Raw genomic sequence first — 17,964 nt, forward strand, 5'->3', positions numbered from 1 at the left:
GGCGGACAGAGCATAGGTGTTCAGCGAAACGGTCTCTCAGTCTGCGTCGGGTCTCACCAATATATAAAAGGCCACACCAGGAGCACCGGACCCAGTATACCACACCAGCCGACTCACAGGTAAAGTGTGGAAGGACTGTCTGGGGCCCTGGATGGTGGTGAGGGAGGAAGCGTAAGGGCAGGTCCACACCTCTGAGTCGGCTGGTGTGGTATACTGTGTCCGGTACTCCCGGTGTGGCCTTTTATATTTTGGTGAGACCCAACGCAGACTGGGAGACTGTTTCGCTGAACACCTACACTCTGTCCAGGGAAAGCAGGATCTCCCAGTGGCCACACATTTTAATTCCACATCCCATTCTCATTCTGATATGTCTATCCATGGCCTCCTCTACTGTCAAGATGAAGCCACATTCTGGTTGGAAGAACAATACCTTATATACCAGCTGGGTAGCCTCCAACCTGATGGCATGAACATTGACTTCTCTAACTTCCGTTAATGCCCCTCCTCCCCTTCTTACCCCATCCCTGATATATTTAGTTTTTTTTTTGTTTTCCCCCTCCCCTTTTTTTTCTTTCCCTCTCTGCCCATCACTCTGATTGTTCTCCATTTCCCTCTGGTGCTCCCCTCCCCCTTTCTTTCTCCCTAGGCCTCCTGTCCCATGATCCTTTCCCTTCTCTAGCTCTGTATCCCTTTTGCCAATCACCTTTCTGGCTCTCAGCTTCACCCCACCCCCTCCAGTCTTTTCCTATCATTTTGCATCTCCCCCCCCCCCCACCACTTTCAAATCTCTTACTATCTTTCCTTTCAGTTAGTCCTGACGAAGGGTCTTGGCCCAAAACGTTGACATTGTTTCTCCCTATAGATGCTACTTGGCCTGCTGTGTTCCACCAGCATTTTGTGAATATTGAGATGACAATTGGATCAGCTAAAGCATTACTGAATGACAAAGAAGTCTTAAAGGGCTGAGTGGCATATCGCCAAAAAAAAATTCTACAGGCCAGAATTTAATTAGATGTGGAAAAACTAGGAATGATTAGGAACAGCCACAATGGCTTTGTGCATAGAAAATTCTGTTTGACTAATTTGATTGAGTTGTTTTTTGAAGAAGTAACTCAACGGATTGATGAGAGCAGGACAGTAGATGCTGTTTACATGGACATTATTAAGGCCTTTGACAAGTTCTTCAGAGAGGCTGCTCCAGAAGGTAGAGCACGTGTACTCCTAAGCAAACTACTCAACTGGATCCAAATCTAGTTTGACAAAAGGGGGCAGGTTGTAGTGAAGGGATGCTTCTCTGATTGCAAGTCTGTAACCTGTAGAGTACTGCATGGATTGGTGCTCGGATCTTTGAGATATATATCAACTCGAATGTGGCTGTAAGAGTGTGACTACAAATCAGCACATTTGTGAATGACATGAAAAATGGTTCTACTCTAGATAGACTCCATCAGCATTTAGACTGACTGCAGAGTTGGACAGAGCAATGGCAGAGAGTTTAAGATTGAAAAATGGGAGGTGCTGCATTTTAGAAGTCAGATAAGAGTAGGACATACACAGTAAACTGAAGGGTACTTGACAAAAGGAACAAGGAGTTCAAGCTACAGTTCTCTGAAAGTGACAACACAGTTGGATAGGGTGATGAAGAAGGCATAAGGTATGCTTGAGTTCATGGGGTGGAACATGTAAGAATTAGGACCTGACATGTTACAACAAAGTACTGGCTAGACTGCACTTGCCCGTAACATGCGCAGTCTGAGCTTTCACATTGCAAGAAGGACGCAATCACACTGGAGAGGCCACAGAAGTGATTCGCTACAATATTCCCCAGATTGGAGGGGGCTTACATTATAAGAGAATGGAGTCAGTGAGCGTTTTTTCTGAAGGACAACTCGGTAGAAGTATATAAAATTAAGACAGACACAAATAAGGTTAATAGTAAGAATCTGTTCCCTGCTGTAAGATTATCTAAAATAAGGTGTGAGGAAGGAGGTTTAGAGTAAAACAGCGGGAAAAGCTAATCACAGACCGGTTAATGGCCATCTAGAACACTCTGTCAAAGGAGGTGGTGGAGGCAGATACCCTATAACCCTTTAAGCATCTAGACCAGTGGTTCCCAACGTGGGGTGTACGCCCCACAGGGGGGTAATTTGATTTTTAAGGGAGGCAATTCGAGAATGAGTTAACAGTGAATTTTTTCTAGTAAGTCTGTGTGAGTATGAGTGTGTGTGCGAGTTAATATATATGTATATATATAGTATGCATACATAAAAATACTTGTGTGTATGTACATGTGTAATTGCGTATGTACTGTATATATAGTGTATCACTATCATTACAACCATCAAATGGCTTTCATAATTAAATTAATGAATTGACTGATGCAGTAAGGAACGAATGAACAAGTCCAAACGCGTAAGAAGCTCGTACGAGGTCGCGCCAATGCTGCTTTTTGCAGTAGCTTTCGGTTCTTGGTGGTGTGAAGGTGTGTACATTGCATCATCTCTTTTAAATGGTGTATCTGCTTTGTATGCTGTAGAAAAGAATCGGCATTGTTTTATTTATTTATTATTATTATCATTTTAATATCACTTAATGTTCTTTTTTTTACAATTTCTTAGTAATTTCTTCCTCAGAACGTTAACAGTCCTTTGGTTCTTTTATTTTTCTCTTTCATGAATGCCATGTTCTTTGGAAGCTTGTTTAAACCAAGTTAATGGTCTTTTAGGCTTCCTCCAGGTGAATAGGAGTTCACTTTTTGAATAATAAGAATTATATATCACCACAGGGGGCATCAGGATTATAGAGGTGATTAGGTGGGGCATGGCCAAAAAAAGGTTGGGAACCACCACTGATCTAGACAGACACTTAAATAACTAGGACACAAGGCACCTATAGCATAATGCAAGAAAATGGGATTAGTAAGTGATAAAATGGTTAGCATGGGTGTGGTAGACTGCAGGGCCAACTTCTGCTCTGACTAAAGCACACAAAATGCTGGAGGAACTTGGCAGGCCAGGCAGCATCTATGGAAAAAAGTACAGTCAACGTTTTGGGCTGAAATCCTTTGGCAGGACTGGGGAAAAAAAAGCTGAGGAGTAGATTTGAAAGGTGGGGGGAGGGGAGAGAGAAACACCAGGCAATAGATGAAACGGAGGGGGAGGAATGAAGCAAAGAGCTAGGAAGTTGATTGGTGAAAGAGACAGAAAGCCATGGAAGAAAGAAAAAAAGTAGCGGGAGGAGCGCCAGAGGGAGGTGATGAGCAGGCATGGAGATAACATGAGAGAGGGATAAGGGGATGGGAAATGGTGAGGGGGGGGGCATTATTGGAAATTTGAGAAATCGATGTTCATGCCATCAGGTTGGAGGCTGCCCAAACGGAATATAAGCTGTTGTTCCTCCAACCTAAGCGTGGCTTTGTCCCGATCAACTTCCTAGCTCTTTACTTCATCCCTCCTCCTCCAAGTTTCACCTATCGCTTCGTGTTTTTCTCTCCTGTCTCCCCTCCCCCAACCTTTCAAATCTACTCCTCAGCTTTTTTTCTACAGTCCTCCTAAAGGGTTCCAACCCGAAACATCAACTGTACTTTTCTCCCCATTGAAGCCGCCTGGCCTGTAGAGTTCCTCCAGCATCTTGTGTGTGTTGCTCGGATTTCCAGTATCTGCAGATTTTCTCTTGTTTGTGATTCTGCTCTGACTACATCCCTATTAACATCCACAACCACACCTCTAAAGGAAATTAAACAGCCATTTAATGTGTACTCTTGATGTTATTCCCTATTGCAAATTACTGTAATGATTAGATTCCACTTCCTTCTTCCTCACTTTCCTCTCCTTCCATTGGCCTGATATGATAAGAACATAATCTATTTCACAAGATTTTTTGAAATAAAAAATACTGAGTAAGGGATGCTAGGGATGGGCACTAATGGCTAGTGGTGTCCACAGCACAGGAATGTGAAGAAACATGGAACCTGCACAACTGCTTGTCCAAGCCTAGAGAACAGATGAGTAGTCAGTCTAATTATCAGGGACACCAGTAGGAAGCTTAACAATGTACTGTAGCGGTGTGCTACATGCAGCGCTAAAATTACGACACGGAGTCGGTAACTGCAGTCGAAGGAAAAAACTTTATTCGAAATCCTCAGCCTCACTTTTAAGCCTCCCTCAACCTGCCCCCCGTGGCGCAGAGGCTCCAAAGCTCTGTGCTCGCAAACCCCGTAGGCTATCTAATTGTGAGCCGGTTCGGATGTGCCAGGAAATGGGTCGCCACATAACCCCCCCCCCCCCCCCACCCCCAGAACCGGCGATACACCCCCCAATGTCCACAGTCTGGGCCAGAACCTGCTTGGGAGGTTGGCCTCTGCGCCGAGGTGCCGGAAACTCGGCCGGTTGCACCAGGTCCACATGGGCCGGTTTGAGGCGGTCCACCGTGAAAACCTCCTCTTTCCTCCCAACGTCCAGCACGAATGTGGCCCCGTTGTTCCGGAGCACCATAAACGGCCCCTCGTATGGCCGCTGCAGCGGTGGCCGATGCCCGCCCCTTCGTACAAACACAAACTTACAGTTCTGTAGGTCTTTGGGTACGCAGGTCGGGTGCCGCCCGTGCTGTGAAATGGGTATGGGGGCCAGGTTACCGAGCTTCTTGCGTAGTCTGCCCAGGACTGCTGCGGGATCTTCCTCTTGCCCCCGTGAGGCTGGTAGGAACTCCCCGGGGACAACCAGGGGCGCGCCGTATACCAGCTTGGCCGACGAGGCGTGCAGGTCGTCCTTGGGCACTGTGCGGATGCCAAGTAGGACTCAGGGAAGCTCGTCCGCCCAGTTGGCTCCTCGCAGGCGGGCCATGAGGGCCGACTTCAGGTGACGGTGGAAACGCTCCACCAGCCCGTTCGACTGTGGGTGGTAGGCAGTTGTGTGGTGCAACTGAGTCCCCAAAAGGCTGGCCATAGCTGACCACAGGCTGGAGGTGAACTCTGTCGGAGGTAATGTGGGCCGGTACACCAAAGCGAGATATCCAGGTGGCGATCAGGGCTCGGGCGCAAGATTCGGAGGTGGATTCGGAGATGGTGAGTGGGACCGCCTCTGGCCATCTCGTGAACCGGTCCACGATAGTCAGGAGGTGCCGCGCTCCGCACGACACTGGCAGGGGGCCCACGATATCCACATGAATGTGGTTGAAACGCCGATGGGCGGGCTGGAACTGCTGCGGTGGGGCTTTGGTGTGCCGCTGCACCTTGGCCGTCTGGCAGTGCATGCACGTTTTGGCCCATTCACTGACCTGTTTGCGGAGTCCGTGCCAAACGAACCTGCTGGAAACCATCCGGACAGTTGTCCGGATGGAGGGATGTGCCAAGTTATGAATGGAGTTGAAAACACGGCGCCGCCAGGCTGTCGGGACGACGGGACGTGGCTGGCCGGTGGCGACGTCACAGAGTAGGGTCCTCTCACCTGGGCCTACGGGGAGGTCCTGGAGCTGTAAACCGGAGACTGCGGTTCTGTAACTCGGAATCTCCTCATCCGCCTGCTGCGCCTCTGCCAGTGCCTCAAAGTCTACCCCTTGGGAAAGGGCATGAACGGTAGGGCGAGAGAGCGCATCCGCCACGACATTGTCCTTACCCGAGACGTGCTGGACATCCGTCGTGTACTCAGAGATGTAGGACAGGTGGCGTTGCTGGCGGGACCGCTTTCGTAAACGCAAAGGTAAGCGGTTTGTGGTCCATGAACGCGGTGAAGGGCCGACCTTCTAGGAAGTACCTGAAATGCCGGATTGCCAGGTAGAGCGCCAACAGTTCCCGGTCGAAAGCACTGTACTTGAGCTTGGGTGGCCGCAGGTGTTTGCTGAAAAACGCCAGGGGTTGCCAGCGACCTGCGATGAGTTGCCCCAGCACCCCACCGACACCGTGTTAGATGCGTCCACTGTGAGGGCGGTAGGGGCGTCCATTCTGAGATGTACTAGCATTGTGGCGTTCGCCAAAGCTTCCTTCGTTTGAACGAAAGCGGCGGCGGACTCCTCGTCCCAGGTAATGTCCTTGCTCGGACCTGACATCAGTGCAAACAGGGGGCGCATGATCCGGGCAGCTGAAGGGAGGAAGCGGCGATAGAAATTGACCATACCTATGAATTCCTGAAGGCCTTTGATCGTGGTGGGTCGGGGAAAGTGGCGGACCGCATCTACCTTAGCGGGCAGAGGGGTTGCCCCGTCTTTAGTAATCCTGTGGCCCAGGAAGTCAATGGTATCGAGTCCGAACTGGCATTTGGCGGGGTTGATTGTAAGACCGTACTCACTCAGTCAGGCGCAGAGTTGACGGAGGTGGGACAGATGCTCCTGACGACTGCTGCTGGCTATGAGGATGTCATCCAAATAGATGAACGCGAAGTCCAGGTCCCATCCCACCGCGTCCATTAACCGCTGGAACGTCTGTGCGGCATTCTTCAGGCCAAATGGCATGCAGAGAAACTCGAAAAGGCCAAACGGGGTGATGAGAGCTGTTCTGGGGACGTCGTCAGGATGCATCGGGATTTGATGGTACCCTCGGACGAAGTCTACCTTGGAGAAGATCCGTGCGCCGTGCAGGTTTGCTGCAAAGTCCTGAATGTGCGGCACAGGGTAGCGGTCCGGTGTGGTAGCCTCGTTCAGCCTGCGGTAGTCGCCGCACGGTCTCCAGCCTCCCGTCGCTTTGGGCACCATGTGCAGGGGGGAGGCCCATGGGCTGTCGGACCGCCGGATGATCCCCAATTCCTCCATCCTCTGGACCTCCTCCTTCGCCAGTCGGAGCTTGTACGGGGGAAGCCGCCGAGCGCGGGCGTGGAGGGGTGGTCCCTGGGTCGGGATGTGGTGCTGTACGCCGTGCCTGGGCAAGGCCGCTGTGAACTGCGGTGCCAGAACCGATGGGAAATCCGCCAGGACCCTGGGGAAGTCGTTGTCGGACAGCGTGATGGAGCCGAGGTGAGGGGCTGGCAACTGGGCTGTACCCAGGGAGAATGTCTGAAAGGTCTCGGCGTGTACCAGTCTCTTCCTGGGCAGGTTGACCAGTAGGCTGTGAGCTCGCAAAAAATCCCCACCCAGAAGCGGTTGGGCTACGGCGGCCAGTGTAAAGTCCCACGTGAACTGGCTGGAGCCAAACTGTAGCTGAACCTGACGGGTGCCATAGGTCCTTACTGTGCTGCCATTCACGGCCCTCAGGGGGGGACCCGGTGCCCTGCTGCGGGTGTCGTAACTCGTCGGAGGTAAAACGCTGATCTCAGCCCCAGTATCGACCAAAAACCGGCGTCCCAACCTTCTATCCCACACATACAGGAGGCTATCCCGATGGCCAGCCGCCGTAGCCATCAGCGGCGGCTGGCCCTGGCGTTTCCCGGGAACTTGCAGGGCGGGCGACAACGGCAGGCTTCTGCGCCCCACTGCTGGTGGTAGAAGCACCAGTGTTCATTGGGCCGGGGGTTGGCGGGCCTTGCGGCCGGGCCTGGACTGGTTTGCTGCTGGGAGCGTGGCTGGGAGATCTGTGCGATGGACGCCCGCTCACCTTTTTGGCGTTCCACAGCAAGTCCGCCCGGGCTGCCACCTTCCGGAGGGGTCACTGAAATCCGCGTCGGACAGCAGCAGGCGTATGTCCTCGGGCAGCTGCTCCAGGAATGCCTGCTCAAACATGTGGCAGGGAGTGTATCCGTCGGCGAGAGACAACATCTCATTCACTAAAGCCGATGGAGGTCTGTCGCCCAAGCCATCCAGGTGCAGTAAACGGGCAGCCCGCTCGCGCCGTGAGAGTCCGAAAGTCCTGAGGAGCAGGGCTTTGAATTCCGTGTACTTGCCGTCTGCCGGGGGCGACTGTACGAACTCCGCGACCTGGGCCGCTGTGTCCTGGTCGAGGGAGCTCACCACGTAGTAGTAGCGGGTGTCTTCTGAGGTGATCCGGCGAACGTGGAATTGGGCTTCGGCTTGCTGGAACCATAGGTTCGGGCGCTGTGTCCAGAAACCCGGCAGTTTCAACGAAACCACATGAACAGAGGTGGCGTCGGTCATTTCTGGTCAAAAATCGTTTGGACCGTCGGGGTCACCAATTGTAGCGGTGTGCTACACGCAGCGCTAAAATTACGACACGGAGTCGGTAACAGCAGTCGAAGGAAAAAACTTTATTCGAAATCCTCAGCCTCACTTTTAAGCCTCCCTCAACCTGTCCCCCGTGGCGCAGAGGCTCCAAAGCTCTGTGCTCGCAAACCCCCGTAGGCTATCTAATTGTGAGCCGGTTCGGATGTGCCAGGAAATGGGTCGCCACAGTACATTATTTTCTTACGTTTACTACTGACTGATTTCTTGCTATACAAGCTGGCTCAGGTCAAATGCTTGAACTGTTCCAATTATTAAGTCACCAGACACGGGAGTTGCTGGACAAACAGGAAATCCTACAAAGGGTAGTAGATATGGCCCAGTCCATCACAGGTAAAGCCCTCTCCACCACTGACAGCTATCACAGGGAAGTAGTATCCATCATCAAGAACCTCCGCCGCCAGGTTACGTTCACTTCTGCTATCGGGAAGGTACAGAAGCCCCAGGACACACACCACCAGGTTCAGAAACAGCTAATAACCCTCAACGATCAGGCTCTTGAACCAAAGGGAATAACTTCACGCTCCACCATTGAAATGTTCCCACAACCTACGGGAATATATATATATATAAATTAAATATCTGTCTGTCTGTTTGTTTGTTTATTTATTTATTTTGTATTTGCAGTTTGTTGTCTTTTGCACACTGGTTGAATGCCGAAGTTGGTACAGTCTTTCATTGATTCTATAATGGATACATTGAGTATGCCCGTAAGAAAATGAATCTTAGGCTTATATATAGTGACATACATGTACTTTGATAATAAATTTACTTTGAAATTTGAAAAAAAAAAATGCTAGAGGAACTCAGCAGGTCAGGCAGCATCTATGGAGAGGAATAATGAGTCAACGTTTCGGGCTGAGACCCTTCATCAGGACATTTGTGTCCTCTCCATAGTTTTTTTTAATGCTTTCTTTTTTGCTGATTTCAAAGGGATCAGCAAGTTCCCCAGCAGAAAGCGAATATTAATTAAATTTGAAGTGACATCCATGTGTTTGTGTTGACACCTATAACTAGCCCATTAAACCAGCTACATGACTTAGGATTGTCAACGCTAAAGGATTTGGAATAGGGAAGTGGGGGTAAGGAAAGGGGGATGGAGAAGGATCCTTAGATTTGTTCAGTACTTTGTTGCACACCACTGTGAGTCCATCCTCTGAATGTTTTACCTTGCCTAGTAAAGCAAAAGAAAAACCAATGCATAACAGTAAGCATGCACGTTAAGGAGTCAGTTCAATGGCACCACTTAGGACTCAAAACATTCCACTCAGTCTCACTTTCACTTACCTACGATGCCCACAATGACGTACCCGATGATAGCCGCAATGAATATCAAGCAACAGATAACATCGGTGCAGCTCCTGTAGATCGGAGATCAACAAAACCTGTGTAAATAATCTGGTCATGTTCTCATTCCATGCATAATTTGCCTCACATCCTGCGCCAGTCTCCATCTCTCCACTAACGGGAAGTGGCTTCATTTTGCTGATCTTAGATTGTATTGGAGTCAGAGCTGGACCAATCTCTTTGGTTTACTTTTTAGACTGAGTAGTTGTCCAGTCAAATGCAAACATGCAAGAAATTTGAGCTTAAGTAAGGCATTCTACTCTTTGAGCCCATTCCACCATTCAAGGTTATGACCTTTGTCTCAATACTTCACTGGCCATAACCCTCAGTTCTCCCCCTAGTTCGAGTAATTTTAGCTTCACATATCCTTAACGACTTGGTACGCACAGATCTCTAGAGAAAGATTCCAAATATTTACAACTCTCATTTCAATCAAGTAGTTGACCCTTTATTATGAGATAACATTCCCAACTTCTAGACTCCTCTGAACAGGAAAAGATCCCAACAATATTGACTCTGCAAAGTCCTGACAGAATTTTATACATTTCAATAAAACCATTGGCTTATTCTGTTCAGTGCTGCTGTGTAAAGCTATCTCTTCATCCCAGGAATCAAACTTTGAAGCTGCATTTCATTCTCTTCAAATCAAATGCACAGCTTCCTTAAATAAAGGACCAAAACTGTACGCAGTTCTCAGGATGTGCCCCGACTGAAACTTTAAGAGTTCCTCTTGAAGTTCCATTCTGTGCTAAAGCTGAACGTTTCATTTCTATTTTTAATCACTTCTTGTATGTTATATTTCTAAATTTACTAGCATTTTCCTCTAGAGTCAAGTATTGGACCAGAATTCCCCAGAAAAGACTGTGAGAACAGCTGAAAGGATCACAGAGGTCTCCCTACCATCCATCAGGGACATTTATCAGCAGCGTTGCATACACAGGGCCCTTGGCGTTATTAAGGATCCCACTCATCCATCCAGCATCCTCTTTAACTTTCTACCATCAGCAAGGACCCAACGATGCATAAAAACAAGAACTATCAGGATAAGGAACAGTTTCTTCACCCAGGCCACTAGGCTTTTGAACTCCTTGCCGCATCATATTTGAAGTGTCAGATTGTAAAGTCAATTTGTTCTGTACCTTACAATATTTAATATTAATGCAATTTCAGTTGTTATTTATGTGTGATTCAACTGTAGATTTTATCCTTGCCTTCATAAGATATCGTGTGTTACATCCTGGTTCAGAGCAACGCTGTCTCGTTTCTATATACATTATATGTATACATGTACATGTATACATGTATAGAACATGTATACATGTATACATTACATGTATAGAACTAGATGACAATAAACTTGACTTGACAAGGGAACACATGAAAACAGAAGGTTTGGTGGTTTCATCCACGATCTCTGCAATATTTGCTGAGCTCAGCACAAGGAGCAAAGGAAAACTTCAAAGATGTTTCCCTTGGCCCTCTGTGTCCACCAGCATTAGTCAACACTGCTGGAGTGTGGATATCAAATAAAAGACAGACCACAGCTGTTAGCTAATTCCTCAAAATCATGTCACCATTCATAATCAAATCTCACACACCGGGCAAATAGTAGAGCGACACTTGGACTAGATTCAAGCACTCATTTGTAATGTTCTCATTTCTAAGGCTATTATTTAAAGGTAGATCACTACATTTTCCTAAAGAAGTTAAACTTCAGGCTTGTTTCCACCTTGTTAATAAAGTGACAGATCTTGATCCCATTACTACAGCATTTACGTATTAAATAACTCAAAATACTCTCAAAGACAAATTTGCAAATGTAAAATTTATAGTTTAAAATTCTTTGATCCTGACTGAAGAGAAATTTAAAGGCTACGTTTCCTCCTACCTGTTTTCAATTGGTCCTTTGAATGTTGGATCAAATTTCTTTGGTTCACCTACAACACAAAAAACAAAAGAACATTAACAAAAGAACAGAAAAAAAGAACATTAAGCAAAAAGAAAAGAATGTAGATGTTGGATATCTAATTAAAACAAGATGTTAGAAGTACTCAGCAGTTAAGGCAATGTTTGCTAACATATAGAGCACTGTTTCAGATGAACAAAATATCTGGGAGAAAGTAGAGAGGACAGACAGAGTAGTAATGGTTTCCCAATGGCAGGAAAAGCATGGATAACAGCAGATGACAGAAAACAAGGGAAGGACAACAATAAAAAAACTGCACTAGATTTGAGACGTACATAGTTGTTGGAAATCTGAAAAAAAATGAAAAATGTTGGAAAGGTCTAGCACAGAGTACTAGGGAAAAAGAAATCCAAGGTAACATTGCAGATGCATAATTTGGCCAGAGAAGAAGCAGCAAAACAAAAAACACAGATCCTGGAAATATGAAAACCAGATACTTCTAGAAATACTCAGCAGGCCAGGAAGTAACACTGCACGAGAAAAAGACGAACACCTCTACCTCTACCGTTATGAAAGGTCATTATTTGAAACATCAGCAACAGACACTGGTCTTTGAGCACTCCCCGAATTTTCTGCTCTTCACACTAGAACTGTCCAGCTTATGCAAGAATTGGCAAGACTGGCAACCCACAGTTGTTGAATTCACTGTTGAGGCCCAAGTGCTGTACTGTGTCTGGGCAGAGGATAAGGCGTTGTTCTCAAGCTCACACTGGTCTTTGTTGATACAGCATCAGTGACTAAACACACAGGTCGCAAACATGAGAAAATCTGCAGATGCTGGAAATTCAAGCAACACTGGTGGAATGCAGCAGGCCAAGTAGCATCTACAGGAAGAAGTACAGTCGACGTTTCGGGTCGAGACTCTTCGTCAGGACTAATGGAAAAAATAGACAATAGGTGCAGGAGTGGGCCCTTTGGCCCTTCGAGATAGCACCACCATTCACTGTGATCATGGCTGATCATCCACAATCAGTACCCCGTTCCTGCCTTCTCCCCATATCCCTTGACGCCGCTATCTTTAAGAGTTCTATCTAACTCTTTCTTGAAAGCATCCAGAGAATTGGTCTCCACTACCTTCTGAGGCAGAGCATTCCATAGATCCACAACTCTCTGGATGAAAAAGTTTTTCTTGAACTCGGTTCTAAATGACCTACCCCTTATTCTTATACTGTGGCCTCTGGTTCTGGTCTCCCCCAACATCGAGAACATGATTCCTGCCTCTAGCATGTCCAATCCCTTAATAATCTTATATGTTTCAATCAGATCCCCTCTCATCCACCTAAATTCCAGTGTATACAAGCCCAGTTGCTCCAATTTTTTAACATGACAGTCCTCGTGAACCTACGCTGCACTCCCTCAATAGCAAAAATGTCCTTCCTCAGATTTGGAGACCAAAACTGAACACAGTACTCCAGGTGTGGTCTCACCAGGGCCCTGTACAACTGCAGAAGGACCTCTTTGCTCCTATACTCAACAAAAGAGAGAGTAAGAGATTTGAAAGTGGGAGGGAGAGGGGGAGACCTGAAATGATAGGAGAAGACAGGAGTGGGAGGGATGAAGCTAAGAGCTGGAAAGTTAATTGGCAAAAGGGATACAAGGCTGGAGAAGGGGGAGTGTCATAGGACGGAAAGCCTTGGAAGAAAGAAAGGGGGAGGGAGCACCAGAGGAAGATGGAAGACAGGCAAGGAGTTATTGTGAGAGGGAAAGAGAGAGAAAAGAAAATTATTAAAATTTAGGGATGGGGTAAGAAGGGGAGGAGGGGCATTAACGGAAATTAGAGAAATCAATGTTCATGCCATCAGTTTGAAGACTACCCAGACGGAATATAAGGTATTGTTCCTCCAACCTGAGTGTGGCTTCATCTTGACAGTAGAGAAGGCCATAGATTGACATATTGGAATGGGAATGGGAATGGGATGTGGAATTAAAATCCTGCTTCCTCTGGCGGACAGAGCGTAGGTGTTCAACGAAAAGGTCTCCTGGTCTGCGTGGGTCTCACCAATATATAGAAGGCCACTCCGGGAGCACCGGACACAGTAGGCTCACAGGTCATGTGTCGCCTTACAAGGATAAGCGCCAGGAGGGAGATCGGTGGGAAGGGATGGGGAGGACAAATGGACAAGGGAGTCGCATAGGGAATGATCCCTGCAGAAAGCAAAAAAGTGGGGGGTGGGGGGAGGGAAGCATTCAGGTCAGTGGGAGCGCAATGGAAAATTTAAGTGACAGGCAACTGCAAGCTTGTGGGCCATCCTTGTAAATTAGAGGTGTTTATCTATGAACAAGTTGTAAAATACCATCAGCAACATTAGATATGGTCACTTCAGCTTTGCGCTATAGGATATAACGCAGCATACAAATAACTGAATAACTGGGATTTTTGTTGACATGTAATTTCACTATAGATGCTTGGTGGTTACTTGTGTCATTACACTGTTTCAATACTTGTGCCTGTAAGTGTCTACATGAAAACCACTACCATGAGCTATAGACACAAATGCTTAGTCACTGTGCTGACAAATCTTGAAAACGTCATTGCATGATTTATAGTCTTTGTGACCTATACTTTGAAACCTAGAATTGATATACAGATTTAAGGACAAATATCTTCAGTGAATTTCTTCAGTAGGTTAGGTGACATGATTGACAAATGGTCTGTCTGTGCTAATCCAACATCCAGTTATTACACCATGCAAAGGAGTTTCCAAATGGTCAAAAAGTTATTCTAAAGCCAATGGAGAAAGGAACAAATAGCTAATCAAAGTATTGTGGCGACCCACTTCCTAGCGCACTTGAACCGGCTCACAAATAGCCAGCTTGCCGGCACAAAGACCAGCCCCAAGGGGGCACGAGGAAGAACCCGCAGAGGTCCCGGGCAGACTATGTGGGAGGCTCGGCAACCTGGCCCCCATACTCACTTCGCAGCATGGGCAGAACCTGACCTGTGTACCCAAAGACCTGCAGAACAGTAAGTTTGTGTTTGTATGAAGGGGCGGGCATCGGCCACCGCTGCAACGGCCCTACGAAGGGCTGTTTATGGTGCTCAGGAACAACGGGTCCACATTCGTGCTGGACGTTGGGGGAAGAGAGGAGGTTTTCACGGTGGACTGACTCAAACCGGCCCATGTGGACTTGGCGCAACTGGTCGAGTTTCCGGCACCGCAGCGCAGAGGCCAACCTCCCAAACAGGGTCCGGCCCAGACTGTGGACATTGGGGGGTGTATCGCCGGTCCTGGGGGGGGGGTTTATGTGGCACTCGAACCGGCTCACAAATAGCCAGCGCGCCGGCACAAAGGCCAGTCCCAAAAGGATGCCAGGTCTGCTTCACCAACAAAGGGAAAAGCCTGCGGGGAATTGTGAGTACGTGCCCCCTACAGCATCCGCGCCCAGGGAGGGCAGGATCAGGGAGGTTTGAAAGCAAGGCTCTGAAGTTCGAATAAAATCTTCTTTAACTGCAGTTTACCGACTCCGTGTCGTTATTTTAGCGCTGCGTGTAGCACACCGCTACAGTATTCTTCATTTCAGGGCAATCTTTTAAGTTACCATCTTCTGTAACTCTTATATTGGTACCATTCACGCCCACATGTACCTTGCCCCATGACACATACAATCACCTATTAATCAATAAAATCATAATGATTTATCAGAGTTGCACATTCTCAATACAGTTGATGTCATTGTTTTGCCAACAGCACAATGCACAGGGTGGTAATAGTCGAGACCCACTTCTATAATGACAGTGGCTGATGACACACAGAATGAATAGACAGTATTGAGATAGTTGATCCCAGGCTGGAGTACAGATTACAGCTTAAGGAAGTAAATATATCTAGAAAACATGTTTGTAGTTATTCCCTTATGTTAGAAAGTAAGAGAGTGGGCGGCAGCAGCAGGACAAGCTAGGGATGTGGCATCTACTACATTGTGCCAACATTCAGACCCAGTTCACGTACAGAACTTGCTGGTGGGAATGGGGAGGGGGTGAGAAGAACTGAAGAGGTATCAGGCTAACTCTTAGTTGGAACCCCTGATAGATTGATTTCTGCAGCATTGGTTCCACTGGGCACCAGCTCTCATTGGCTCCATGAGATGTGCTGTTTTCTTCAGTCCTCATTGGCTTTCAAAGGCCCAACATGCACTGGGTGACAGCAGCTGCATTTCTCCACCTTTTGCTCTGCATGCTACCCAGAGAAGCTAAATTCATGCACTGATTGCTTCCTTAAAGCTCTGGAAAAAGTTATCCCTTGACTGAGTTTTAAAACAAAACTCCAACTTGGGTGGAATGAATCATGTGGAAAAAATTTGCACAGCTGCAAAATAATCCAAGCGGCACTCCTAAATAAATTTTATCCAATTATTTCAGATGAGAAACACTTTTTTAGTAAGGATGCATAATGTTTCTTTTTACAGGGAATACCATGTGCTAGAGGAGTTTCTTATTCCACTGATGCAAGGAGAAAAAAAGTATTTATATTAGACTAGTTCTCAGCTCAAGACACTCCCTGACTTGACTCCTGAATATCTTTTCCAACTGCCTCAGAATGACTCACAACATACCAGCCCCTCTACTCAAGATCCCCCTCATACCTGCTCCCCTCCATACTCATCCCTCTGACTGAATAACAACATCCCCAATTTCTTCAGACACATCACTTCCACATACCTTTTAATTAAATAGTAACATCCCATTAAAGGTTACATTTCTACTGGGCACTTCATTACAGTAAATGAGGGTCTTTTGAAGTAGCTGCTTGTTTAGAGAATAAGTGTGGAACAGGTCTTTCCAGCTTTTCAAAGCCTCCCTACCCTGCAACTCACCTATTTTACCCTAGCCTAATCACAGGACAATTTACAAGACCAATTAGCTGATATATCTTTGGACTGTGGGAAGAAACCTGAGCATGTGAAGGAATCCCACCCACACACACACACAGAAAAACATACAAACTTTTTTTACGAAGAACCCCAGAATTGAACTTTGAACTCTGAAACTCTGAGCTGTAATAGAGTCGCACTAACCACCACCCTAACTGGGACCCCCCCCCCCCCATGTTTATTGTAGCATAGCAGCAAGCTCAGTGACAGCAAGATCCCAGACACCTAGAGCACAGACTCCCAATTTTCAGTGAGAGTAACCCCACTCTCTCTTTATAAATACAACTCCTTATTCCAGGAAACATTCTGGTGAATCTCTTCTGCATTCACTTGGTTGCTACCATGGCCTTCCGGAACTGCGTGCAAAACTTTAAGTGCCAACAACTCCATGCTTTATACAACTACAACATGGCATCCCATCTGTTATATTCAATGCCTCAGCCTGTGAAGGCAAACATATTAAATGCCTTCTTCACCAATCCATCCATCTATGCCACCACTTTCAGCGAGCTACAGACTTACACTCTCCGTACACCAACTGTTCTAAGGTCCCTAGCTTGTACTCCATATGTCTTATATACATCCCAAAGTTCTTTAGCTCAGACATTTCTGCTTTGAATTACATCTGACACTGTTCCACACTACCTTATAACTGATTTGTGCTCAGCTATCTGTAAACAACCTTCCTTACTATCTATGACTCCACCAATATTGTATTGGCTACACACTTACTTAATACCACCTAGATTTTTCACCTACAAAATCAGGCAACAGTGAAATACATGTCAGATAAACAAGGAGAAATTCTAAAAAAGAAAATCTCTTCTATTTTTCAAGATACAGTTAGTTCTAACTAACAGAGTTAATAGGGTTTCACCTAACTTCTGCTTGTAGCGATGGAACCTCCCCAAGCACATCACCATCACTATCATGATGAAGTTGTTGCAGTGAGCCAGTAACAAAAAGGATTATAGGGGCAAAGCTGAGTAAGGAGGAAACGGAAACTAGGAAACAGGTTTCTCAAATATATTTTCTTCAATATATTGTACAGGACAAAGGGTTACTTATGTCACCCCTTTGATAAATACTATTATTATAAAGGCACAGCATCCTTCGGTATTAAAGCAACTGTGACAAATTCCAGCAATCCTTTATCATTCTTACACCCTTTTGATACCATGCATTACAATACTGTGGAGTGGTCACAATGTCAAGGAATCACTGAATCATGCCTGAAGGAAGGTTGTAATTGGGAACTGAATGCCCAAGGTTACATGTTGTATCAGAAGGATGGGAAGGTAGGCAGAGGGGATGGTGTGGCTCTGCTGGTAAAGAATGGCATTAAATCAGTAGAAAGACGTGACATAGGATCAGAAGATGCTGTATTCTTGTGGGTTAAGAAACTGCAAGGATAAAAGGACCCTGATGGCAGTTATATACAAACCTCCTAACAGGGATCTGTAGACCACAGATTACAACAATCAATAGAAAAGATGTGTCAAAAGGGCAATGTTATGATAGTCATGGGAGATTTCAACATGCAGGTCGACTGGGGAAATCAGGTTGGAAATGGAACTCAAGAAAGTGAGTTTGTTGAATGCCTACAAGATGGCTTTTTAAAGCAGTTTGCCGTTGAGCCTACTGGAGGATCAGCTATAATGGATTGGGTGTCATGTAAT

General features: G+C 46.7%; 1 protein-coding gene across 2 annotated transcripts in view; it reads right to left on the reverse strand.

Annotated features, from left to right (window-relative positions):
- The window catches only part of LOC132406485 (choline transporter-like protein 2), a 128,212-nt gene that overhangs the window by 60,137 nt on the left and 50,111 nt on the right, over window positions 1-17,964 (reverse strand). For both annotated transcript variants that reach the window (XM_059992224.1, XM_059992223.1), the window contains exons 2-3: window positions 11,336-11,384; window positions 9,388-9,461 (exon numbers count right to left, since the gene is read on the reverse strand). In XM_059992224.1, the coding sequence (XP_059848207.1) occupies window positions 9,388-9,461; window positions 11,336-11,384 (123 nt within the window). The remainder of the gene's footprint in view (window positions 1-9,387; window positions 9,462-11,335; window positions 11,385-17,964) is intronic.

Source organism: Hypanus sabinus, chromosome 16 (assembly GCF_030144855.1).
Source record: "Hypanus sabinus isolate sHypSab1 chromosome 16, sHypSab1.hap1, whole genome shotgun sequence".
Taxonomy (NCBI): Eukaryota; Metazoa; Chordata; class Chondrichthyes; order Myliobatiformes; family Dasyatidae; genus Hypanus; species Hypanus sabinus.